The sequence below is a fragment of the Pinus tabuliformis genome, chromosome 5_2 (assembly GCF_031772625.1).
Source record: "Pinus tabuliformis cultivar Carrire ecotype Pingquan chromosome 5_2, CPIR1, whole genome shotgun sequence".
In the NCBI taxonomy this organism is placed as follows: domain Eukaryota; kingdom Viridiplantae; phylum Streptophyta; class Pinopsida; order Pinales; family Pinaceae; genus Pinus; species Pinus tabuliformis.
Window position 1 is genome coordinate 187,591,592 of NC_142306.1, and position 27,593 is coordinate 187,619,184.

A 27,593-nucleotide genomic window follows, 5' to 3' on the forward strand; every position below is an offset into this window, starting at 1 on the left:
ACAAGTTTATAGCAGGATTTCATCAACAAGTGAAGAAAGCAAGAGAAAAGGCTTGGCATGACAGGCACATTAAGCAAAAGAAGTTTCAGGTAGGAAACCTTGTTCTCCTCTATGACAGTAAGTTTGTGAAATTTCCAGGGAAATTCAAAACACACTGGTTAGGCCCATATGTTATTAAGAATATTACTGATGGAGGCGCAACACAGTTAGTAAAGTTAAATGGAGAATTAATTCAAGGAAAAGTGAATGGAAGTAGATTGAAGTTGTACAGGGACAACTTTGTCTAGACAGCTTCGCCCTAAAGAATAGAGAAGGAAATTCTTAGTGTCACATGTAGTTGAAAGTGGACACTGGACTATAAACTATGTTGCAGAGAGAGCTTCGATGAAGAAAGTACTTTGCTACAACCAGGAATATGTAGAAGTTCACAGGAAGCCGCGACATAAGACAGAGGTGCGCTACAGTAGGTGACGTTGAAGTTCACCGGAAAAGTAGAAATATGATCGTTAAAAGGGAAAAGACAGATGTAAAGTTGCATTTAAGACGACTATTGGCAGAATTTAACAATAGATATGCATTTAATGACAAAATCTAAACAGAATAGGGACAAAATCAAATCTAATGATGAGGTCCGAAGGCCGGAATTATTATAAATAGCCGACTCCTACTCAGATTAAGAAATTTGTTGAATCGGCAAGGCAGAAACAGAGAAATATGTCGCAGAGAAAAGGAAGAGCCAAGACAAAGCTTCCACCAAGGCCAGAAAGAATCATAAGGCGGATAAGTCGAAGGAACTCACACCAATGGTTCTCAGTGAGGGAGACTTGGACCAAATTGGAGACAAGGTTCAGGATATCACAGCGGAATCTTGCAACATGGTGGAAGATCACTACAACAAGGTTATCACAAGTGTGCAGGAAAGGATTACAGATTTTAAGCTTTTGGAATTGTCAATTAGACATCTTGCACAAATACAGGAAAGGATTACAAAAAGAAGTTCGATCGTTCCTACCCTTGTAGCAAAGCTGACGCCGATACCTACAGGGGCCCTACAATTTGAGTCAGCATAAATTTAGCAGTAGGCCAAGGAATGGACACATATAAACATGAACAACGCAGAAGTGCCATTGCTAAGGTTACATAAGCTACATGAAGATATTGTAAAGGAATTAAAGCTAAGGGAAGAGTACACATCGCAGCTCAACATACAGATGGAAACGAAGCATGTTTCGTTGTCACTGAAGCTTAACCAAACCATACAAGAGAGAGATCAGATAGAAAAATAATACCAGCAGCTGAAGGACTTAGTAGCAACAACATGTAAGGGAATTCTACACATGGAGGTCCGCGAAGAGGACTTGGCAAAAGAAAAGGTCGCAAAGCTCGGCCTTGCAATCAAGGAACAGAAAGACAAAGTTGTCGCAGTACAGTTTAAGTACGAGGTAAAAATCATTGAGTTGCAATTGAAGCTACAACCAGCTATGCCGCAGGAGGTAAGAGACCGAAGGGAGGGTGACCTAAATTTAGTCATGGTTAGCATCTCTACAGGATTGGAAGACTACAACAAACTACTGGACGAGAGCATGCAAATTTGGACTTCACCGCAGGAAGATCAAAACATTCAAAAACTACAGGAGGAAATGTAGCAAAAGCAACAGCATTTAGAGGAAAATTGTGCAGTTGCGAAGACATTGCCTATATCGCAGCAGCTTGCAAAGATCATTGAAGCAAAGGTGTTGCAGAAGAGGATCGAAGAGATGAAGAGGCAAGAGTAGACATTGATAGAAAGAACTCATCCTTGGTAGGACGAGGCCCTTCAGCTCTCATATACAATAGATGAGAAGCTTCAAGAGCTTCGATAGAAGGAGGGAGCATTTCTATAGAAGGTTACAGGTCATGTAACAGAAGCATTGTTGGAGGAAGCACGTAGTGAGGATAAACAGATGATAGAAGTGCTCCAACAGTTCAATCAGGCCTATAATAGCATTGAATAAAATATCAGAGGCACAACATCTAAGTGACGTCCCGAGTCACAAGTGAGTGTTGGGGGCCTATTGGGCGCAGCCAAATTTTGGGCAGATTTTGCGCAAGAAACCTGAGTTTTGTGGAGCATACAGTAGAAAAGCAACAGTTCTTGTGGACGTAGTCCTACATTGGGATGAACCACGGTAAAATATGTGTATCATGTGTTTATTTGCTTAATATTTACACTTTATTTCAGTACTATGAAGTAGTTCAAGAATGTGAAGTAGCCTTTTGCAGCATAACAGTTCATTGCAATTACATGTATTCATAGCACAAGTAATTTTTATAATGTGGAGTCATTTATAAGTATTAAAGCATAAAGAAAACACAAAAGTTCCACATTGCAACATCCCTCAGGCTGCAGAAACCTCCCATAATCATTTCGCTAAGGATAACACCAACGATATCATCAAACTATAAAGTACTAGATCCAGAGACAGAGTTACTAATAGCCATGACTAAGCCATTCCAACATTTTGGCAATGAGCACAAAAACAACAAAGCCCTAACTTCACCATCAAAATTTACCCATACAGAACTTAACTTACTGGTAACCGTGTTAAATTCATTTAAATGATCAAAAACAGATCCACCTTCTGACATATTCATATTAAATAGACGCTTCATAGAAATGCCTTATTTGAGGTTGCGGGTTTTTCATATATTTTTACCAATGTCGTCATTAAACCTTTTGTTGTTGTTTCCTTTGAAATGTCGAATGCCACCAACGCTTCCAAACATAGTCGTATTGTTCCTAGTGCATTTCTATCGATAATCTTCCATTTTGTGTATGTCATACTCGTCGGCTTTGTTTTTCGCTCAATGGTAGGTATAGATCTTTCTGATACATATAATATTCCATCTTCATCTTCCACGGCTAGTATTTTTTTCCATTAAATTTCTCAACCCTAAACCTTCCTTCTTCTATTATTACTCCCACTCGAACCAGGAACCCTTCACTCCTACGAGTTTATTAGCCAAACAAACATTTTCCTCTCATACTAGTTGTTAGAAATTAATTAACGAACCAACGAAATACACAAAATATTGCGGAAAAATAAATACAAAAATGCATAAAAAAAGACAGATATATACGTGGTTCACGCTATTGAAAAATGCAGCAAGAAAGTCTTAATTTGATTTTACCTTAATCAAATTGAGGAAATTTTAAATTCCACATCAGCAAACAACTTGGAGGAGTTAACTGATGTGACATTGCTCTTGTCACTCAGTTAAGAACACTCAATTCGATTTAATGAGTTGAATTTTAGTTTGCATGTGTTAATTCCTATTTTATAGGAGTCTAACTTGGTTATTTCGAGTTGGAGAAGCTTGAGTATTCGGGGTGAAAATTACAAGCTATTTAAAATCATGGGTCTAATAAGTTATACAATTGCAACCAAAATCTTAAAATCAACCATGGAATTGAAAAGTGTCAATCCTATTAACACCCCCTATTTTTCCAAAGTCAAAATTACTTATTCACAATCAATGGCCTTAACAAATTGTACCCTTGCAATCAAAATCTTAAAATCAACCCTCAAATTCAAAAGAGGTGCTACTGGCAACACCATTGTTGTCTCTTGTGTTTTTTTCATACTGAAAATTACAACATTTTTTAACCATGGCCAAAAGGACTAGTGTCATTGCAAAGAAAACCATACAAGAAGGGAAAAAATTACTTTAAAAGTTGAAAATTAAATAAAAATAGAGAGAAAATGAAAAATATGGGGAAACAAAAAAGTTCCTCCATAACAATCTCCTAGTATTTTAAATATAAAACACCAAAAAGGAAAATTGTCGTTGAAAACGATTGCTAACACACACACACACACAAATAGATAGGCATACACCCCTCAAAAGGAGTGATTTTCATTGCTTTGAGGCACAAGCATAATGGGAGGCCCATCCACCCCTTCCCACTACTCATTTGAGCATGTAGAAATGAGTGGCAAGCAAGAGCATTGGGAGGGGAAAAGGGGCCACCCCTCATGCCCATTCGTCAAAGGAACACTTGTTACTCCTTTAATGAGTATGTACATGGGGAGGTTTGGGAAGGAGGAATAGAGAATATGGACCAGGGGAGAACAAGGTGAGGGAAGAAGACCTAACAGGAGGTTTGGGAAATGCCCCCTTACATTTTCTTAGTTCCATTTTTTTTCCAGTTTTCTGTTGAGCACATTTATTTCCTACTTGTTAGACCCTGCAACAATCATGTCATCTACATACAATAGCAATATAATATAGTTTCCATCATGTTTCTTTTTAAGATAAACATAATGGTCAGAGTGACATCTCGTATAACCTTGTTCAGACATAAACCTGTCAAAATTTAAATACCATTGCCTTGGAGCCTGTTTTAAGCCTTACCATCTCTTCTTCAATTTGCACACTAATTTATCTTTTCCTTTGACCTCATACCATTGTGGTTGTTGCATATATATTTCTTCCTCCAAATATCCATGGAGAGAGGTTGTCTTTACATCTAACTGCTTAAGATGCAAATCTTCGGATGCCACTAGACTTAAAATAGTTCTGATTGAAAACATTTTAACAATAGGGAAAAAAATTCACCAAAATCTATACCTTTCTTTTGTGCAAACCCCTTCACCACAAGTCTAGCCTTATACCTCTATTTTATTCCATCTTCTTCCTTCAACCTGCAAATCCATTTATTCTACAATGTTGTTTTACCTTTAGGAAACTTGACTAAGTCCCAAGTATGGTTATGCATTAAGGATTCCATCTCTTCTTCCATGACTTTCTCCCACTTCTTCCTGACTTCTATCTGCATTACTTCTTCATGTATTTTCGGTTCACCAGAATCAATCAACAATACATAATATAATGAAGGAGAGTATCGTTCAAGGGGTCTACTTATCCTAGTATATCTTACACCACTTTCAGGTGTTTGAGGTGCTTGTTGTTGTTATGGTTGTTGTTTTTGTTGTGGCTGCAGATCATATGATTTTCAGGCACCTTTACTTTTTATGTGATCTCATCAAGCACTGCATATTTTTGTTTTTTTCCTATTTCTTTTCCTGCATCTGATCCTTATACAATACCTTTTCATTGGATATGACATCTCTACTCCTAATGATTTTGTGATTTTCATAATCATATAAGTTATAACCAAAATCATTAACACCATATCCAATAAAGGTACTTTACTTTTATTTTTCCTCTAGCTACGTTCTATTTTATATATTAATGTGGACAAAGGCTTCACAACTGAAAGTGTTTAAAAATGAGTGGTTTAGCTTTTCACCTATCCATGCCTCCTTTGGAATGCCACCATCCAAGGAAATTGAAGACCCTCTGTTTATTAGATAAACTGTTGTATCTATAACATCTGCCCAAAATTGTGAGGGTAACCTTGCACGCTCCATGATTATCATGCTCATCCTTTCAAACACACTGTTATCCTATGGTGTTCCTGGAAATGTCTTCTCTCTATGAATTCCATGTTCTAAACAATAGTTATCAAACTCTTTGTTGTAATATTCACCTCCATTGTCTGATCTGAGACACTTCAACTTCTTTCATGTCTCATTCTCAACCAAAGTTTTGCATTTTTTGAAAGTAACAAATACATCAGATTTATTTTGAATATAATAAATCCATATTTTTCTAGTTGCATCATCAATAAAAATAACATAATAGTGACAACCACCAAGAGATGATACATGAGCTAGTCCCCATACATTTGTATGCACACAATCTAATGTTTCTTTCTTATTTTCCTTCCCAACTCTTATAAATATGACTCTCTTATGTTTTCCGTAAACACAATTCTCACAGAAATCCAAATCAACATGCTTCAAACCTGGCAACAAATTTCTTGAGTGAAGAATCTACATCCCTTTCTAACTCATGTTCTCGAGCCTATGATGCCATAATATCGTGTCTACTCCTGTGGAGGTTAAATCATTAACAAAATTAGAAATATCATTTCATAAATTCAATGTACCAACCTTTTCTCCTTTTTCTATTACAAGGGATCCTTTTGTGACCTTCCAGGTTTTGTCTGTGAATGTACTTGCACAACCTTCACCACCTCACTTCCCAGTTGAAATTAGATTTTTTTTCAAATCTGGAACATGCCTTACCTACTTCAATAGCCATTGATTTTCATTTTGTTTCTTTATTAAAACCTTACCATTTCCAATGATTTTACAAGGTTTATCATCACCCAAACAAATGTGTCAAAAATATTTTTGAACGTAGTCATGAAAATGTTTCCTATCAGGTGTGGCATGGAATGAGACCCATAAATCTCCCACCCAGGCATCAATAATATTCTCTAATGAAAGAATCAAAGCATCTTGAAACACATCAATTGTCAAATTTGATTCATGATTATTCTCTTGTTGTCCATCTCCTTCTTTTCCTTTCCGAGATTTAAAGTCTTTCTTCAGGTGTCCTTTCTTCCCACATTTACAATAAACTATCCCTGATCTGGATTTGGATCTTCCTTTTCTTCACTTACTGCGATTTCATGGGCTCCTTATTTCCATTTTTCTTCCCCTAGTCTCTACATTCAGATCATTACTTGATGTCTCACCTGAGCTTTTCCGTCGCATTTTCTCGCTAAGGATAGCACCAACAACATCATCAAACTTTAAAGTACTATATCCAAAGACAGAGTTACTAATAGTCATGACTAAGCCATTCCAACTTTCTAGAAATTAGCACAGAAACAAAAGAGCCCTAACTTCATCATCAAAATTTACCCGTACATAACTTAACTGACCGATAACCGTGTTAAATTCATTTGAATGATCAACAACATATCCACCTTCTAACATATTCATATTAAATCGATGCTTCATAAGAAATACCTTATTTGAGGTCGAGGGTTTTTCATGTAGTTTTTCCAATGTTGTCATTAAACCTTATGGTGTTGTTTCCTTTGAAATGTTGACTGCCACCGACACTGCGATACATAGTTGTATTGTTCCTAGTGCCTTTCTGTCAAGAAACTCCCATTCTTTGTTTGTCATACTCGTTGGCTTCTTTGTTTTTCCGCTCAATGGTAGGTACAAATATTTATGATACATATAATCTTCCATTTGCATCTTCCACAGCTAGTAGTTTTGGTCGTTAAATTTTTCAACCTTAAACCTACCATCTTCTACCATTGCTCCCACTTGAATCAGGAACCATTCTCTCCTACAAGTTTATTAGCCAAACAGAACTATAGCTCTGGTACCAATTCTTAGAAATTAATTAACGGAGCAATGAAATACACAAAATATTGTGGAAAAAATACAACAAACATAAAACAAGAGAGACACAGATATACGTGGTTCACCCTGTTGAAAAATGCAACAAGAAAGTCTCAATTTGATTTTTTCTTAATGAAATTGAGGAAATTCAAAATACCACATCAGCGAACAACTTGGAGGAGTTAACTGAGGTGACATGGCTCTTGTCATTTAGTTAAGAACACTCAATTCGAGTTAATGAGTTGAAGTTCAATTTTCATGTGTTGATTCCTATTTTGTAGAAGTCTAACTTAGTTAATTCGACTTGGGGAAGCTTGGGTATTCGGGGTGAAAATTAAAAATTATTTCAAATCATGGATTTAATAAGTTATACAATTGCAACCAAAAGCTTAAAACCAACCATGGAATTGAAAAGGGGAAATCCTATTAACAACCCCTATTTTTTCAAAGTCAAAATTACTTATTCACAAGCAATGGCCTTAACAACTAGTACCCTTGCAATTAAAATCTTAAAATCAACCCTCAAATTGGAAAGAGGTGGTACCGACAAAACCGCTACTGTCTCTTGTATTATTTTCATACTTAAAATTACAACCTTTTTTAACCATGGCTGAAAGGACTAGTGTCATTGCAAAGAAAACCATAAAAGAAGGGAAAAAATTACTTAAAAAATGGAAAATTAAATAAAAATAGAGAGAAAATGAAAAATATGGGGAAACAAAATGAGGGGAAAAAATACGTTATTTCGCTAATAAAAAAACAAAATGTTTTAAATAATTACAATTAAAAAAAGTTCCTCCGTAACAACCTCTTAGTATTTTAAAGAGAAAACACCAAAAAAAATTTTGCATTGAAAACGATTGCTAACACACACACACAAATAGATAGGCATGCACCCCTCAAAGGAGTGATTTTCGTTGCTTTGAGGGACAAGCGTAATGGGAGTCCCATTTGATCATGTAGCAATGAGTGGCAAGCAAGAGCATTGTGAGGGGAAAAAGGGTCTCCCCTCATGCCCATCCCACAAAGGAGCACTTGTTACTCCTTTAATGAGTGTGTTCATGGGGAGGTTTGGGAAGAAGGAATAGAGAGTGTGGGCCAAAGGGTGAACAAGGTGAGGGAAGAAGACCTAAAAGGAGGTTTGGGAAATGCCCCCTTACATTTTCTTAATTCATTTTTTTTCCAAAACTTTATATATATATATATATATATAAACTAAAGTTTGGTTTTTAACTTTCAAATTTTTCATTTTACTTTTATCCCTTAAAAATTGCATTTTTATATCTACATCTTAATTTTTAGGTTTTTTATTCTATTTTTTTTTTTAAATTTAACAAAAATGGTTGTTATTTGAATAAATAAATAAATAGGAATGTAGGGACATGTTTTTATTTTTCCTAAGAAAACGGAAAAGAACATCATCATTTTTCACTCCATTTTTGGGGTTTTTTACATTTTTCCCCTTTTTCCCTATTTTTATAAAAAAAAATACAACTACTTTAGGATTTTAATCTATAGATTCGAAAATGTCACAAATTTAAGCTTGTAGAAAGGTAAGAGCAATGGGATTCTACTGGTAGCCTCTATTTTCAATTTGAACATTGATTTTAAATTTTGGTTGCAAAGATACAAGTTATCAATGCAATTGGTTGTGAAGAAGTTGCAATTTTGAAACCCCCAAAAAAATGAAAGTACTATTAGGAGTGTTACTTTCCACTTTTGAGGGTGATTTTAAGATTTTGGTTGTAGCAATATAGATTATTATGTTATAAATTAATTAATGGATCAATTAAATACACCAAATATTGCAGAAACACAAAGACAGAAACACATCAAACAAGAGACATAGAAATATGTGGCTCACCCAATTTGGTCTACATCCACGGAGAAACGAGTCCTTTTATATTATCCATCAAAATGAAGAGATACAACCTGCAGCAGATCCACTGTAATTTCCTCTTCGTTCTCGTACAGCCTCCTCAATCTCTCTCGCTCACAATAATTATACACAACCACAATACAATTCCCTCATATAAACTGAGGGTTATCTTCTAGGGAAAAAAAACCCTAGATTAATGTAACTTCTACCGTCAAATCATCCGCCTAATGAACGACCCGGATTGACTATGAAATTACAATATTTTGCAAGGCATTTTTTCATCTATTTTTAGCTTAGTGGTCTTTGCTCCTGAACCCTCGCTAGAGCGGGGCTCATAAAAGTCGTCATCACCCCACTTAGACCCCCCCAAACGACGATTAAACAAGCAGCATTGTCACCCCGTTAGGAATAGGGATCCAACGCGACTAAAACAAAAACCTCTACACAATCAGGAATATAATAAGGCTCCACACCCATCAATCTCCCACTTGGAGACTGATTATGGCAACTTTGTCGCAACTTTACCTGTTGGACAATGGTTCCACTTTGGACTTGGTTGTTTCTCATCTTCATCATTATACTTGAAGACCAATTGAAACTAAGAAAAATCTCAGTTTCTCCCTCATTACAACTTTTGTTAACATATCTGTAGGATTTTGGCTAGTATATATCTTTTCCAGCTTCAACTAACCATCTTCCAACACTGACTGTACGAAATGGTACTTTAATTATATATTTTTAGTCTTTGAATGAAATGCTAAGTTCCTTGCAAGATGAATGACACTCTGGCTATCACTGTATAACCTTCCCATCTCTTGCTTCTTGCCCAACTCATCCATAAACCTTTGTAACCAAATAATTTATTTCTTAACCTCTTGATCTAGGTGGATATTGGTGTCCACCCACCTGTTCCACCTAGACCTATAGTCGGTTTCGTCTGTTTCCTTGATTATAGCAGCATTTACTATTTTTAGCAGTTTTTCGGGTCCTGAACTTTCAGAGTTGTTTTGACCCCCTAAACAATGTTTTTTTAGGTTTGCATCAAGCCCGTAACCATATAAAATAGCTTGCATCAAATCATGTAGTACTCGGAGAGCTATTTCCAATGAGGTATCGTACATGCCAAATGAAGATCATATGACCAAATTACGACCCCAGGAATTTATCTGCCCAACTATCCCCAACGGGGCCCACAAACTCATGGCATTTCATCTCTTGGGGTTAGGGTTTTAGTTGAATAGGATTTTCCTTTGTTTTTCAGTAATAAAAAGGCCCTTGAGCCTCATTGTAACAAATTTCAGAGGCATGTAGCTGCCACATCTCTTCTCAGAGATAAGCTACCATTGCCCTAGATAATTTATTTCCATTATGTATGTAATCATATTTCAGTTCTTTGATATTAATGAAATGAAGTTTTAATTGTGTTGGATCTTTGTGTTTATGTTTATATATGTATTGTGTTGTGTTCATGCATAAGTTCGGATCACCTTTGTAGCAGCAACATACTCTGCTTCTATTGTTGAAAGTGCAACAATGTTTTGCAACTTTGTAACCCAACTGACAATTGTTCCACCTATAGTAAACACATACCTTGTGGTGCACCTCTTTTTATATCTATCACCTGTCATCTGCATCAACATATCCTTGTAGAGTAATGTTTGAACCACCAAAGCATAATGTTTGATTTTTGGTACCTCTCAAATACCTGAGAATCTACTTCACTACCATCCAATGTTTTTTTCTTGGATTGTTCATATACCTACTTACAACTACCACTGCATGTGCAATATGAGATCTTGGATGGACTATTGCATACATTAAGCTTCCAACTATTGATGAAAATGGAACTTTACATATATAATCCACCTCTTCCTAGGTCTTCGGACACATCTCCTTAGTTTGAAATGGCTAGCCAAAGGTGTACTAATTGGTTTTGCATTCTGCATATTAAATCTTTCCAACACCTATTCTATGCACTCACTTTGAAACAATGTTAATTTGTGATTTTTCCTGTCTCTAGTTATTCTCATACCAAGGATTTGTTTTTCAGCACTCAAACCTTTCATTGTAAATGAATTTGCCAGTTTTATTTTGAGCACATTTATTTCCTACATGTTAGACCCTGCAACAATCATGCCATCTACATACAATAGCAATATAATATAGTTTCCATCATTTTGATTTTTAATATGAACACAATGGTCAGAGTGACATCTAGTATAACCTTGTTCAGACATAAACCTATCAAATTTTAGATACCACTGCCTCTTAGTCTGTTTTAAACCATACAAGCTATTCTTCAATTTGCACACTAATTCTCCTTTCCTTTGACCTCATACTGTTGTGGTTGTTGCATATATATTTCTTCCTCCAAATCCCCATGGTGAAAGGTTGTCTTTACATCTAACTACTTAAAATGCAAATATTCTAATGCCACTGGACTTAAAATAGTTCTGATTGAAGTCATTTTAACAACATGAGAAAAAGTTTCATCAAATTCTATACCTTTCTTTTGTGCAAACCCCTTCACCACAAGTCTAGCCTTGTACCTTTGTTTTCCTCCATCTTCTTCCTTCAACTTGTAAATCCATTTATTCTACAATGTTGTTTTACCTATAGGAAACTTGACTAAGTCCCAAGTCTGATTATGCATCAAGGGTTCAATCTCTTATTCCATGGCTTGCTCCCACTTCTTCCTAGTTTCTATATTCATTACTTCTTCATATCTTTTTGGTTCACCAGAATCACTCAACAATACATAATATAATGAAGGAGAGTATCGTTCAAGGGGTCTACTTATCCTGGTAGATCTTACACCACTTTCAGGTGTTTGAGGTGCTTGTTGTTATTATGGTTGTTGTTGTTGTTGTTGTTGTTGTTGTTGTTGTTGTGGTTGCTGATCATTATGATTTCCAGGGACCTTTACTTTTTTTGTGATCTCATCAAGCACTGCATATTCTTTGTTTTCTTTTTTTTGTTTCTTTTTTTGTATATGATCCTTATACAAGACCTTTTCATTTAATATGACATCTCTACTCCTAATGATTTTGTGATTTTCATAATCATACAAGTGATAACCAAAAACATTAACACCATATCCAATAAAGGTAGTTTTCTTTTATTTTTCCTCAAGATTTGTTCTATTTTCTTTATTAATGTGGACAAAGGCTTCACGACGGAAAGTATTTAAAAATGTGTAGTTTACCTTTTTACCTGTCCATGCCTCCTCTGGAATACCACCATCCAAGTAACTTGAATGCCCTCTGTTTACTGAATAAGCAGTTGTATCTACAGCATCTGCGCAAAGTTAGGGAAATCATGCATGCAATCTCATGCACCTTGCACACTCCATGATTTTCTTGTTCATCCTTTCTAACACATCATTTTCATGTGGTGTTCCTAGAAATGTCTTTTCTCTACGAATTCCATGTTATGAACAATAGTTATCAAACTCGTTGTTGTAGTATTCACCTTCATTTTCTGATATGAGACACTTCAACTTATTTCCTGTCTCATTCTCAACCAAAGATTTCCATTTCTTGAAAGTATCAAATACATTAGATTTACTATGAATACAATAAATCCATATTTTTCTAGTTGCATCATCAATAAAAGTAACATAATAGCGAGAGCCACCAAGAGATGATCCCTGAGTTGGTCCCCATACATCTATATGCACAAGCTCTAATTTTTCTTTCTTCTTTTCCTTCCTAACTATGATAAATCTGACTCTCTTTTGTTTTCCGTAAACACAATTCTCACAAAAATCCAAATCAACATGCTTCAAACCTGGCAACAAATTTCTTGAGCGAAGAATCTACATCCTTTTCTCACTCATGTGCTCGAGCCTATGATTCCACAATGTCATGTTTGCTCATGTGGAGGTTAAAGCATTAACAAATTAGAAATTTCATTGCATAAATACAACGTACCGACCTTTTCTCCTTTTGCTATTACCAAGGCTCCTTTTGTGACCTTCCAGTTTTTGTCTGTGAATGTAGTTACACAACCTTCACCACCTAACTGCCCCGTTGACATCATATTTTTCTTCAGATCTAGAACATGCCTTACCTCCTTCAATAGCCATTGATTTCCATTTTGTTTCTTTATAAAAACCTTACCCATTCCAATGATCTCACTCATGTGCCCGAGCCTATGATTCCACAATGTCATGTTTGCCCCTGTGGAGGTTAAAGCATTAACAAAATTAGAAATGTCGTTGCATAAATACAACATACCAACCTTTTCTCCTTTTTCTATTACCAAGGCTCCTTTTGTGACCTTCCAGGTTTTGTCTGTGAATGTAGTTACACAACCTTCACCACCTAACTGCCCCGTTCACATCATATTTTTCTTCAAACCTAGAACATGCCTTACCTCCTTCAATAGCCATTGATTTCCATTTTGTTGCTTTATAAAAACCTTACCCATTCCAATGATTTTACAAGGTTTATCACCACCCAAACGAATGTGTCCAAAATCTCCTTGAACGTAGTCATTAAAAGGTTTCCTATCAGGTGTGGCATGGAATGAGGCCCCTGAACCTACAACCCAAGCATCAATAATATTCTCTAATGAAATAATCAAAGAATCTTGCAACACATCACCTGTCACATTCGCTTCATGATTTTTCTCTTGTTGTCCATCTCCTCCTTTTCCTTTCTGAGATTTGCAGTGTTTCTTCAGGTGTCATTTCTTCCCTCATTTCCAACACACTATACCCGATCTTTTTTTGGATCTGCCTTTTCTTGAACTACTAATATTTCCTAAGCTCCTTCCTCTTTCCATTATTCTTCCCCTAGTCTCTGCAGTCAAAGCATTACCTGATGTCTCAACTGAGCTTTTCCATCACATTTCCTCGCTAAGGATAGCATCAACAACATCATCAAACTTTAAATTACTAGATCCAGAGACAAAGTTACTCATAGCCATGACTAAGCCATTCCAACTTTCTGGCAATGAGCACAAAAACAATAGAGCCCTAACATCATCATCAAAATTTACCCCTACATAACTTAACTGACTGGTAACCGTGTTAAATTCATTTAAGTGATCAACAACAGATCCATCTTCTGACATATTCTTATTAAATAAACGCTTTATAAGAAATACCTTATTTGAAGCCGAATGTTTTTCATATAGTTTTTCCAATGTCATCAGTAAACCTTCTGTTGTTGTTTCCTTTGAACTGTTTAATGCCACCAACACTGCTAGACATAGTTGTATTGTTCCTAGTGCCTTTATGTCGAGAATCTCCCATTCTGCATCTGTCATATTCGTAGGCTTCTTTATTTTTCCTTTCAATGCTAGGTACAGATATTTCTGATATATATAATCTTTCATCTGCATCTTCCACAGCTGGTAGTTTTGGCCATATAATTCTCTCGACCCTAAATGTATCATCTTCTGCCATTGCTCCCACTCAAACCAAGAACCCTTCTCTCCTACGAGTTTATTAGCCAAATAGACCTTCTGCATCTGTCATATTCGTAGGCTTCTTTATTTTTCCTTTCAATGCTAGGTACAAATCTTTCTGATACATATAATCTTTCATCTGCATCTTCCACAGCTGGTAGTTTTGGCCATATAATTCTCTCGACCCTAAATGTATCATCTTCCACCATTGCTCCCACTCAAACCAAGAACCCTTCTCTCCTAGTTGTTAGAAATTAATTAACGGAGCAATAAAACAACCCAAAATATTGCGGAAACAAAAATACAAAAATGCATAAAACAAGAGAGACACAGATATACGTGGTTCACTCTGTTGAAAAAAGCAGCAAGAAAGTCTCAAATTGATTTTACCTTAATCGAATTGAGGAAATTCAAAATTCCACATCAAGATACAACTTGGAGGAGTTAACTGAGGTGACATGGCTCTTGTCACTCAGTGAATAACACTCAATTCGAGTTAATGACTTGAAGTTCAGTTTGCATATGGTGATTCCTATTTTATAGGAGTCTAACATAGTTCACTCGAGTTGGGGAAGCTTGAGTTCAGTTCAATATGATTGATTGTTAATTTGTAGCAATCTATTTCAATTAATTTGAGTTATTGTTAGTTAAACTAGTTCTAACTATTAGAAGAACTAGTTGAGGTCAAGTTGTGGAAGTGGAACTTCAACCACACCTAGTGATCAACCAGTGCAATGATCAATCAACCCAAAATAATTTTTGCATGCAGAGAATTCGAGTTACCTAGTTGAGATGGAGATTCCAAGGCAGTGTACTATCATTTGTAAACTATTCCAAGTTGTACAGGTGGTGCATACAGTCAAAGGATGAGCCTACAGGAACTGTGCAATCCAATGTAGGAAAAATCGTATTAAATAGGGGCCTAATTCCTCAAGGAACAACGCAAGGAATTAGGAGCTTGGGAAGGCTTGAAATTAGCTAAGTTTTGGCCAAGTTCAACCAATCAAGCAAAAATATAGATTATACAGCTACAGGTTGTGCTCAGTCTTGAGCAAGCATATGTATTCATCTTTATTCTTTGATTAGTGCAATACAAATAGGAAGGGGTTTTGAGAAGTTGCTTTCCCCTAGATAAATTTATTTGCATGTGTGATGTTTCTTTTTGAATGTCTATGATTTGTGTTTTAAATGGTGAATTAACTTCCACAAATGAGTAGAGTAGCTTCGAGTCTTGTGATTTAGTAAATTTCATGAGCAGTTGGCAAATCTATACCATAATTGCTACATGGTATCGGAGTTGGAATCATTGTAGAGTAGAGATTTTGAAGTTTTCATTGTAGGAGGTTTGAATTTGAATATTAGTGTTGCATGTTTTCTTCAAGACTGGGAAGATGGCTTTCAATGGACTAAGGTTAGAGTATGCTTTGAAAGGTTCGAATTTGTTGCATGGAAGGACTGCATGGAGGTAGTATTGGATGACAATGGGATGCTATCAAGAAATTAGGAGCTAATTCCTATTAAATATGGGCCTAATTCCTCAATGAACAATGCAAGGAATTAGGAGCTTGGGAAGGCTTGAAATTGGATAAGTGTTGGTCAGGTTCAGTCAGTCAGGCAGAGAGATAGATTATACAGTTGCAGGTTGTGCTCAAGCTTGAGAAAGCATATGTATTCATCTTTATTCTTTGATTAATGCAACACATATAGGAAGGGGTTTTGAGAAGTTGTTTTCCCCTAGATAAATATTTGTGCATGTGTGATGTTTCCTTTTGCATGTCTATGATTTGTGTTCTAAATGGTGAATTAACTTCCGTAGATGAGTAAAGTAGCTTCAAGTCTTGTGATTTAGTAAATTTCATGAGCAGTTTTGAATCTCCACATTAATTTCTACACACAATGCGGGCTACGTCCATGGAGAAACAGTGAAACATTCCTTTTATATTATCCATCAAAATTAAGAGATACAACCTACAGCAGCTCCGATGTAATTTCCTCTTCGCTCTTACACAGCCTCCTCTCTCTCTCTCGCTTAGAATAATCATACACAACTACAATAAAATTCCCTCATATAAATCGAGGGTTTCCTTTTAGGGAAAAAAACCTAGATTAGCATAACTTATACCGTTAGATCATCCACTCACTGAATGGACTGAATTGACTACAAAATTACAATATTTTACACGGCGAATTTTCATCTATTTTTAGCTTCGAGGGCGCTACCCCCAAACCCCCACTGTGGGCGGGCCTCATAAAATGCGTCGTTCGTTCTTCATGTTAGTTGCAAAAGAGAAAAAATTGAATTTTGGATCTAAATGACAAGTTTTCCCTCCAAAAGACAAAGAAGGACCAATGAAGAGACACGCCATATGTTCTCCTCCACAAGGCAAGAATTTGAGTCACTTGTAAGGAAGAATTCAGATCATATACGGCAATGTTATGATTCAAATAAAGACGAATTTCTGAGACGACATAAGGACGAATTTATGAGATGACAGCGAGATCAAATCTTTGAGGAAAGCAGCAAACCAAATTCTAAGTAGATTGGGCATAATTGTTTGAGGAAAAGATTGACTTGTCTAAGAGGGCAGTTTGACCAAGTGTGGCCACGACTATGCTACTAGTTAGGTTGACTTTAAGTTTCTCTGTTGAACTTAAAGATTTCTCTAAGAAAAGGGTTGTTGGATTTTTCCCCCGTGTGGGTTTTCCCAAGGTAAATTCTTGTGTCTCTTGTTTGGTTGTCTCTTTATGATCCTACTAGCACTTTGTTTAAATTGTTGAGATCTCTTGTGTAATTTCTTTATGATGAGGGTGAATGAAAGAAAAGATTAACTTAAGAAAGCATAAAAAGTAATTATTAGTTTAGAAGATCCTATGAAAAATCAACATGGTATCAAAGTTATGGTGAAAGAGCAACCTTGAAGAAGTTCTTCTTGTTTCAAGCTATCCTCTAGGGCTTGATTTTGTCACTAGCCCTAGAAGCCCTAGTTCAATAAGCACATTCCAAAAGAAGGTTGAGATTTGTCATTATGGTTTGAAGAAAATTTACATTCTATTATGACAACTCAATGATGAAGATTGATGAAGATATCATCTACTAATCAAGTTGAGAGTTTGTTGTGTCTAAGAGAAAGGAGCCCTAGTTCTATTTTGGTTAAAAATCTACCATGTTGCTCGTGACCTTCTATGTGACATATGATCCATAAGACATCCTTGTTTCTGTATTTGAGATAGAAAAGGGTCGAATCCCTAGTCTAAATCTCAGAAGGATCAAGTGACCATAGGAAGGCCGATATTTTATTTTGTGTTGAAAATTAATACTCCTTCCTATAAAGTCGAAATACATGTTGCTAGAAGAAAACACCATGACCCATTTTCATAAGGCCCTGATAATATTCAAAGAAGGTCAAAGCATTCTTGGAGAGGGTCAAAGTCTCAGTGGAAGATAGGTCGAAAGGCCTCAGCGTGTTTCAGTAGGTTGAGGCGAGCGCGGACCTTGTTTTAGAGGGTCGAGAAGGCCTCAGAGCCTGTTGTAGTAGGCCAAGAAACCTTAGGAAGATCGAGGAGTCTCAAAAAGAGATATGAAGGAATCCAAAATATCTCTAATTGAAGAAAATCTAGGAAAGTTGTCTCACTAAAGTTTTTTTTAAATCTTGGTTTGTGGAAGACAATATACATAAGGAGAAGGGTTGATGCTTTAGTATCAATGTCAAGGTTGAAGTGTTCCTTGCAAATTGTCCTTGAAGATTTGTTCTAGGACTGACATCAAGATATACTATTTAATCCATACCCTGAAGGGCTCTATTGCGTAAGCACATGACAATGATGGAATGTTCAATGAAGCCTATAGAGCTATACAAGAGACCAGCAAAAGCGATTTGATGTTTGAATGAAAGGTATGTACCATCAATGATTTTTGTTTGAAACCAAAGTTCCTTTGACAACATTCTTGAATACTAAGCCATCTAATCACTTCTCAACATCTCTGACCTAGTATAGGTCCAAGTCTGTAGTATGACTTGTATGAAAGTTTTTGGAGTTGTTGACCTCTAGTCCAATAAAGGTTGAATCTTAGTATGCCATGAAGGTTGAAAATTCATTTGTGCAAAATGTCTCATGTAAGACTAAAACAATGATTGTAATCTGCTTCTCAATCAGATCATAGGACTATGGAAAAGATATGATTTGTTGCCCTACAACAGGGATGAAGGAATTCTTGAAAAGAAACAACTATAATAACAATGAATGTCAAAGGAGTACTTTCATGTAGAAGTTCAATGATAAGATTCACAAGTGATCTCCAATCATGTTCATATTGTTAGATACAACTTTGATCTGAAATATGAAAGTCATTTCAAGGAGTAATGAAGCAAGTCAAAGCCACATAAGGGAAATATGTGATATATACACGTGTTGAACATTTGAAGTGTGATATAACGAACCTGTGCTTTTTGTTTGGAGATGTTGCATTGTATCTCAAATGTGTTCAGAAGAAGGATATTTTGAAAGCTCTTGAAGTATTGATGTCAGTTGTTTGGGTACTAAAGGATGGAACCTATTTTTGTTCAAACATGAAAGTCTAAATTTGAAATAAAAGGATCACTAAGATAGCACATCTTATTGGAGCAAGACAAACCTACAATGAAGAAGAGGTTGAGCCCCCTTCAAGTTTGGAGACCAAAGTCTTCTCAAGAAATATGAGTCATTTGCAGAACTTGATGTGCCCTTATCATTACTACCACTGTGATGAAGGATAAGCTCTTAGGTTGAAAAAGTCAAAATCAATGTTTAAGTTGAGAATACATATTTGCGAGAATATCATTGCTCTCTTGATTTATATAAGTCTTTATAGGAGATCCTTAATTTTAATACATATTCCCAAGTTTGATATCAAGATCGAAGATCCTTGATTGTTTGGGGACTTTGTGGCTTTTGGACATTTAGATATGAAAAGGAACACTGACACATTACAAACTCTGTGGGACTTGCAAGAGATGTAAAATGAAATTGGGGTTTATCCTAGAAGACTAAAAGTCTTGGATGTAAAAACCATAGGGTTTGTACATAAAGCCCTATATATGGACCTAGATTAATGTTTCCATTGAAGGAAGAAATCCTAGCTCATGCAAGGAACGATATCATGCTAATAATGAGGACGATGTTGATAAATTTGCAAGATGAATGCAAGAAGGCTAAGATCAAGAGGGAGTTGACATTTTCCTCAAAAGATAAGAACTTTATATCTTTCTTCCTTGATTGTTATTATTGTTGTTGTTTTACTATTAGTTAGCCTTTTCTCTTTGTTTCTTTTGCTAGGTTGTAATTGTTCTTCCATGGCCTCCTAGTGAGGATTGCACGTACATAATGAAGGTTGCAAAAGGTTTTGGCAGCAGATGAAAGTAGTGGAAGAATGAAAGAAAGCTTATGATAAGAAAAAGAATAGAAGAAAAGTCAATGGTGACTTCCAAATGGATCTACAAGATCTAGTGTGCAGCAGAGGGTAGCATAGACAAGTACAAAGCGAGAGTTGAGAATAGAAGGTTTTCCCAAAAAGGAGAGGATCATGACAAGACGTTTGCTCCAGTTGTCAGGTACACTTCTATTAGAGCTACTATCATTGCTTTGAAAATTGCACTAGGTGGATGCAAACATCATTTTTCTCAATGGATTAATTAAGGAAGAAGTGTACATAGAGCTACCTCGGGGCTTTGAGGTACATGAGAAGAAGTCTCATGATTGAAGAAAGCTTTGTATAATCACAAGCAGACACGTTGGGCTTGATATTCTTGGATTGATGGATATCATACGAGGCTTGGTTGATCTTGTTATTATATGATTTGTTTCTGACGAAAGCAGGAGGACTCATGAATCCGAGGAGAGCAGTCAGGGAGCTTTGTTTTAGCTTCAGAAGGAGTTGGCCTCTTAGTTCAAAATGATGGACTACCAGGTTAAGGGCACAGCCACGATTGCCACAGTAGAATATGTTTCAGAAAGAGCACCCAGTTAGGGCAACTAGAAAGTAGTGATGATGATGGACCCAGTGAAAGAAGTCGATTGGTTTATGGTTCAGCCAAGGCATGTGGCTCAACATGTGTTGAAGTACCAACATTGTATACTTGTTAATGGCACAGTTAGTTATGGTTTGAGATATGCCTGAAATAGTGAAGTACAGTCGCAAGAATACACAGATTCAGATTGGGTAGAGAGTGCATAAGACAGAAAGAGTTCATCAAGATATTGCTTCATTTTAGGCTCCATGATGATTTCTTGGATGAGCAAGAAGCAGACATTTGTTGCAATGAGTACTGCAGAGACCAAGTATATTGTAACTTGGTTGGCAAGATGAGAAGCAGTATGGCTTCAAAAACTAGTTACAAGATTGTTTGATCAAGTGTAGTTGACGACCATGACAGGTCAAAGCACAGTGAGATCTAGTACAACGAGTATAAAGAGTGAGGCCTTTAGAGATTCACCATTAGTCAAAGATATTGACCGGAATGATGGTGAACCAAGACTAGTCTGTATACCATGCGTTAGAGGGATCAGAATTATGGTGACTAGTTGATGCTAATGGTGTACCTTGTGTCAAAAGTACCGACTAGGATTATGGTGATGATGCACCATAGGTTAGAGGTACCAACCAGAATTATGGTAACTAGTTGATGTTGTTGATTTACCATGTGTCAGAGTTGCTAACCGGGTAATTAAATGATGTTGATTGATGATATTAGCGATGAATTGTTATAACATTTTCTTAGATAAATTTATCAACAAGGGAACATCTAGACAATCATTATGAATACCTCCCTAGCTAAGGGGGAGTGTTGAATTTTGTAGCTATGGTCGATCTTCATAATTAATATTTTAGCCCTTGAATTATGTAAGACATGTTCTTCATGTCATTTTTATTTTATCCCTTAAAATATAATTAATATAAGGCATGTCCTTCATTTTGGTTGCAAAAGAGAAAACTTTAGAATTTCAAAAAGTTGATTTTTTTGCTCCAAATGACAAGTCAGCCCTCCAAAAGATGAAGTCGACCCTAGTGAAGGGACATGCCCATTTGGGCACTTAAAATGCCTATATATAGGCCATTCGTTCTCCACCACAAGGCATGAATTCAAGTCTCTTCTAAGGAAGAATTTGGATCATCTGAGGCATTGTTCTGATTCAGATAAGGACGAATTTCTGAGATGGCAGCAAGACGAATTTCAGAGATGACAGTGGGATTGAAACTCTGTGAAAAGCAGCAGACCAAGCACAATTGTTTGAGGAAAAGATTGACTTGTCTAAGAGGACACTTTGACCAAGTGTGGTCAGGTCTATGCTACTTGTCAATTTGACTTTATGTTTGACTTGACGTATCTTTTTCGAACTTAATGATTTCTCTAAGAAACGGGATGTTGGGTTTTTCCCCATGTGGGTTTCCCCAAGGTAAGTTCTTGTGTCTGTTGTTTGGCTGTCTCTTTATGATCCTACTGGCATTTTGTTTATACTATTGAATTCTTCTATGTAATTGCTTTATGATGAATCCGAATGACAGAAAAGATTAACTTACGAAATCATAAGTAATTATCAGTTTAGAAGATCCTATGAAAAATCAACTGGAAGTAGGTTTGGATGTTTAAATGTCCACCTAAATCTCATATAATCATGTAGTTACTACTCAAAACAGTGTGTTAAAAAAGTTCAAAGTGTATCTAGTTCGAAAGAAGTTTGGAATAGGATTGAATTGAAATAAGTTTAGTGTGAAAATGAAAATTTAAAGGCTTATAGCACATTACCCGTGATCATAGCCTGGGGCATCTAGTTATCAAGGAATGCTAGCCTCTTTGATAACAGGGTTGTTTCTCCCCTCCAGCACGTTGTTAAAAGGCTAAATATTGACTACAGTTTCAGTCCAGTAAAAGTTGCAAAGCCACCCAAACAGATCTCTGGAAAAAATATTAACAAGATAGGTGCGTGAGCATGTTTCGAATGATACTCTCAAGGTCAATCTTCGACAGGGGGTGCTGGTAGTATATTACTTCAGAAGGATTTTAATATAAGTTTCAAAGCAAGTATAGGTTGAGGGTCAAACAACTATATGGAGTTAATAGCTCGAAAAGTGACTCATTTTGGGAGCAAAATATGTTGTATCCAAACTACAAATTTCCAGGGATTCTTTACTTGTCACTAAGTGGAAGAAGGAATAGGTGCTGAGAAAATTTACCCTTCAACATTTTGTGGAAAAAATCAAGTGCATAGTAGCAGGATTTAATTATCATTCTTTCCATCATTATTTATCGAAAAATAAATCAAACTGTTGATAGTCTGCCAAAGGCAATGATTCAGTGAACCGAAGAGGAATGGAAGGTTCAAGAGGAGCTGAATGGACTTTTCTTTGGATATGTACACCTTTGTTTCTTTTAACCCTTTCTTTTTTCTTCAGATTACTAGTGAGCTATGCTCAAATCTCCTTTAGAATGGTAGCATGGTTTCTGTGTGTAAAGATACCATTCTGACTTTTTTGGATGTATCTAAGGACCTCAATATCTAAATCTTATGCTGCTTTTGAAAAAAGCCATATACAGATTGGATTTTTGATACACTATGAGAAAAACTGTTTGTTGAAAAAATAGGACTGGGGTTTGCTTTATAGACAAAGCTATGTCTGAATAGTGACCTATTAAAAGCTCTCTGCATGCTATAAGCATCTGTGATATGTTATTTTATCCTATTCTGACTAAAGTTGTGATTATTTTTCCAGGGGGAACAAAACCAACAAAATAACTTTTTCTCCAACAAAATTTGCCAATTCCTCAGTCCAATTCGCCAAAATTCCCCTTGCAACTACATTTTTGCTGGAATTGTGGATATATACATAAATCTATATTAACAAAAATTTCATGAAGAATTTCTATACTACAAAAACAAGAACCAAAGAGAATCTCCCAATATTTGAAGGAAAAAAAATTAGAGACGAAATTCATAATATCAAAAAACGATTTGATCAATATGTGCCAACTTTATAACTATGAATGAGATCACAGACAAACCTTCAAAAAAATTGCATTTTGGAACAATAATGCATGACAGAAAGTTATCCCATAACCAATAGCACATCAATTGGTAAGTTATCGCATGATCTACCAGGCTAGAACATTGCACAAATATGCTGTGTGATTGATGTAGTAAGATACGTAAAATTGGCATTTTGCATCTATCACTTTAGCCAACCAGATTGGTAACAGATCTGAGTCACAAGTAAAAAGGTCAAGTGAAGTCTATTGTGAGTGCTCAACACAATTACCCTACACTAATGATAATGAGGCTATCTACACTAAACAAAATTAGCATGCCATTGTAGTGCTTTCTATCGGTGCATGTAGTAACTTGGTAAGGGATAGTCGGATGGGGCTTAAAATCATTTGAAATAAAACGATGGATGCCATTAAACACCAAGAACCCAAGCCCATAGCCAATAAAGTAGGGAACATACCCAGTATATGTTTAAAAATATGATTAAAATGTAATAAATCCTAATACTACAGGGAGGCACTTAGACTTAACAATCAATGAGCATTTGATTGTTGTGAACATGTGTTCAGTAAGGAAATATCCTAAAATTTTGTTCTTGAGACCTATCTTTGTAAAACACTCAGTTTCTTACCATGCTTCTAATAGGACAAACTACTTTAGTATTTTATATGGGGATACAAATTTGCAATAAAAATTTAAAAGTTGTTGCATCCAAAACTCCAACATCATTTCTCAGGCTATGGTCAAGTTGTTTAGACGTGGCATTACCATGTTAATAACCTAGGCTCAAACCCCGGGCATAGAACCCTTGATTATAAGCTGGCTGACATTGACGGGTTTCATATGCAGCATTAATTCTCCCCCCACCCCTCAAAAAAAATTCCAAACATTAGCGAAAGCAAAGCTTTCAAGTGAATTACATTATTAAGAACATAGGTAAATATTATGTGAACGCATAAAGTTACCATGGGAATGATGAGCATGCAAAAGTTCTTCACAAATGTGGAAGCCTGGGAAAGATGATGATCCCCCACCTTCAAGATACTTGAACCCTAAGAATTATTTTCATTGGGAATCTCTAAATCTTAAGAGCTTAAACATTCTGCACTTTGGAAGTATGTTCTCTATGAATGTTAACAGACTCGAATCAATACAAAATGTGAGCTGTCATCCATTCCAAGATATATTTCTATTACATGGAAAGAAATATCTCTACTAATTGACTTTATGTCTACTTAGAGACTTACAATGGAGGCATTCCCCAGCTAACAAATTTGAGCATCAGGTTCAGCAACAAGGCCCAACTTTGACTGAAGACTTGAATTAAATGAGAGCTTTCAAGCCCTTCTTGTTTCAATATCTTAGCATCACAACTACAATATTCACAATGCTTTTTACCCAACTGCATAATAGAATCAACATGGAATTTCATCCCCAACGAGGCAATGCAAAGAGAGACAATGGATTAAGCTTTGGTCCTCATGCCCTGCAATTGTACTTTGAATATATGGTACAGACTTGGCCAACAAAGATATCAAAATTCTTTTGTTTTCCTTCGAAGATCATTCAGCTCTTTCTCAATTTCCAAATCCTTAAAGGGATAAGATGGCCTCTCACTGCTCACAGGGGACCGACCAGCTGGAAGTCCCTCTCTCTGCAACATAAAATATTGGACAGAAGATAAGGTTTGTCAAAAAATTCATAATTTTACCAGATTTTTCAAAACGGGCTACATAAAGCAGAGACATGAAGAAAAGAATTATTATGCCCGTTGAATGTATAATGCAGTAGCACTTCCCCAAGTGGGCCAACAACAGAACTAAATTGTACATTTGATATACTCTGCATATCAAGCTACTAACACCATAAACAGATTGTTTCCATTACTGAAAATTTCATTATCTGTGTATTTTGTAGGCATTCAACCATACCTTAGAGATTCCAGCAACTTCTTTTCTCAAGCTTGCTAGGTCGTTGTCGACAGAAGCACCCTCCAGCAATGCAAACTACTCAAAAATAGGATAGAAGAAAAATGCATTTGAGTAAAATATCAGGAGAAGATATGACAAGAACCAAAATGAGATTATACCTGTAAAAATAAGATAATGAAATTCCCTTGAAACAGAAAGGTAAACCAACCTGTCCTTCAAGATCATCAGTGCTGAGTTCATTAAGGGCATCTGCCTCAGCCTCCAGCGCCATTACTGCATTCACAGTCACGAAGATCATCAGATTGTCAAAAGTGGAAGTCATAACAATGTAATTCCACTTTTAGCATAGCAATGTCAAATATTAACGGTGGCCACATAGACAGCTGGCCAGCATCAGCAAGTCAGTTCCAGATTACAGCTACATTGTAAAAGGAAGAAACCTTTCGATTTTCAGATTAATGAAATAACATGTTCCAGAGAACACATAAGAAACATTTTCCTTTGCAGATATATAAAAAGAGATTTCACAGAAGAAACATGAAAAAGGTCCAAGGGAATTATCCTGACAATAACAACCAAAATAATAGAGGAAAATGTGCAATGAATTTACGTCTAGTTTTTTAGATGCAGGAAGATTTGATAAATAATGACAAGCATATTTCCTGACAATATTTCAGGGGGGGTATTATTCTAATACACCTATCCAAACAAAACAAAAAATATTATCTTGTTCTGAAGAAAATTTTATGCATATTTGCACAAAAAGTCAATTGAAACATACATTTTATACACTTTAATTCGTCATATGAAATTCCTTGCAAAACTTCTAACGTTTTTCAGCAACTAATGTAGTGAATTATAATAAGAGGATGAGGCCTGTTGCCTCAAAATATAGCAGATCTTGTGAGAGGCCTCACAAGACAAGGACTAGACCAAGGGACAACACTATGAGGTGGAGGCCCACTGTCACCACAGCCACCACCTCCTGCTCTTTAGTGGATTTTCACCACAAGGGAGGCTTCCCTATGTAGGTCACCTAATAGAGATCAAATCTAAGGCTTGGAGGTGACAAAGATAGGCTAAAAAATGAGACTCAACAAAAGGACAAGGCCAAATGTGCCTTCCAAAGGCCTATCTAGGCCATGAGTGACCTAGGGTTTAGTGAATAGGCAAGGGGAAAGGCTTATCAAGTTACACAAATCCAAGAAAAGGCTTGATAAGATAGATATGATCAATATTTGGAACAACAAGCCTTCAAAAATCCCCAAGTTGAAGCGTAGGGCTAGGTTAGGGGTTACCCTAGGGCAAAATTACCTAGGGCTTGTGACATCAGCCCTAAAATGGAAGAATTCACTGTGGAAAATGTCTAAAGATGATTTTGAGGCAATAAGAGAAATACCACATCTAGAACACTCCCAAAGATAGACACACTCATCCTAGTTGAATTTGGCCCTAACCCTAGACTAGCGACTTGCCTTAAAACATCGAAAATTTAAGAAGAGGGAGAAAATTTCGGCTTAAGAAAGTTTTTATGGTGTGATCACCTATGTGGAAAGGCTAGTGCTTGATCTTTGGTGTGGATTCAGGAGGGAGACCTACTCATGGAAGAATCAAACCCTAGTATGGAGTAAGGGTAAGAAAAACCCTAGCTATCATTTATGAGGGGATAAAATCATTAAATAGAGCTTAACATGAAGGTTCATTCAAGGGACTTCTACACATTCTTAAGGGTAATGCATACAATACTTTGCCAAGGTTTCATAGAGAAATATTCAAAAAAAACTAGCACATAGAAACCCTAACAATTACCATTCCATGTAATAGCCATAAAAAAGATATTCAACAATATAGAATACTTACAAGAGATGCATGAACCAATCCTTATTATCTCAAAACAATGTCTCCACAACAAGAGAATGTCTCCAAAAGCAAAATCTCCACAAAAGATCACATCTCCACAAAGATACAAGACTATTTCAACTAGGCTAAAATCCCCAAGGACACCGAATTGACCCACAAGTGATGATGAAAATGAAATTGAGGTGACCTCTATTTATATGAGGTCTACCTCAACAAATTTCTAACTAATGAAGCACC

General features: G+C 36.2%; 1 protein-coding gene across 1 annotated transcript in view; it reads right to left on the minus strand.

Annotated features, from left to right (window-relative positions):
* Positions 1-24,712: 24,712 nt before the first annotated feature.
* Positions 24,713-27,593, minus strand: part of PTAC4 (plastid transcriptionally active 4) — a 161,402-nt gene continuing 158,521 nt past the window's right edge. Inside the window, exons 9-11 of the mRNA XM_089436150.1 lie at positions 25,705-25,769; positions 25,497-25,571; positions 24,713-25,219 (exon numbers count right to left, since the gene is read on the minus strand). Of these exons, the coding sequence (XP_089292276.1) occupies positions 25,100-25,219; positions 25,497-25,571; positions 25,705-25,769 (260 nt within the window). The 3' untranslated portion in view covers positions 24,713-25,099. The remainder of the gene's footprint in view (positions 25,220-25,496; positions 25,572-25,704; positions 25,770-27,593) is intronic.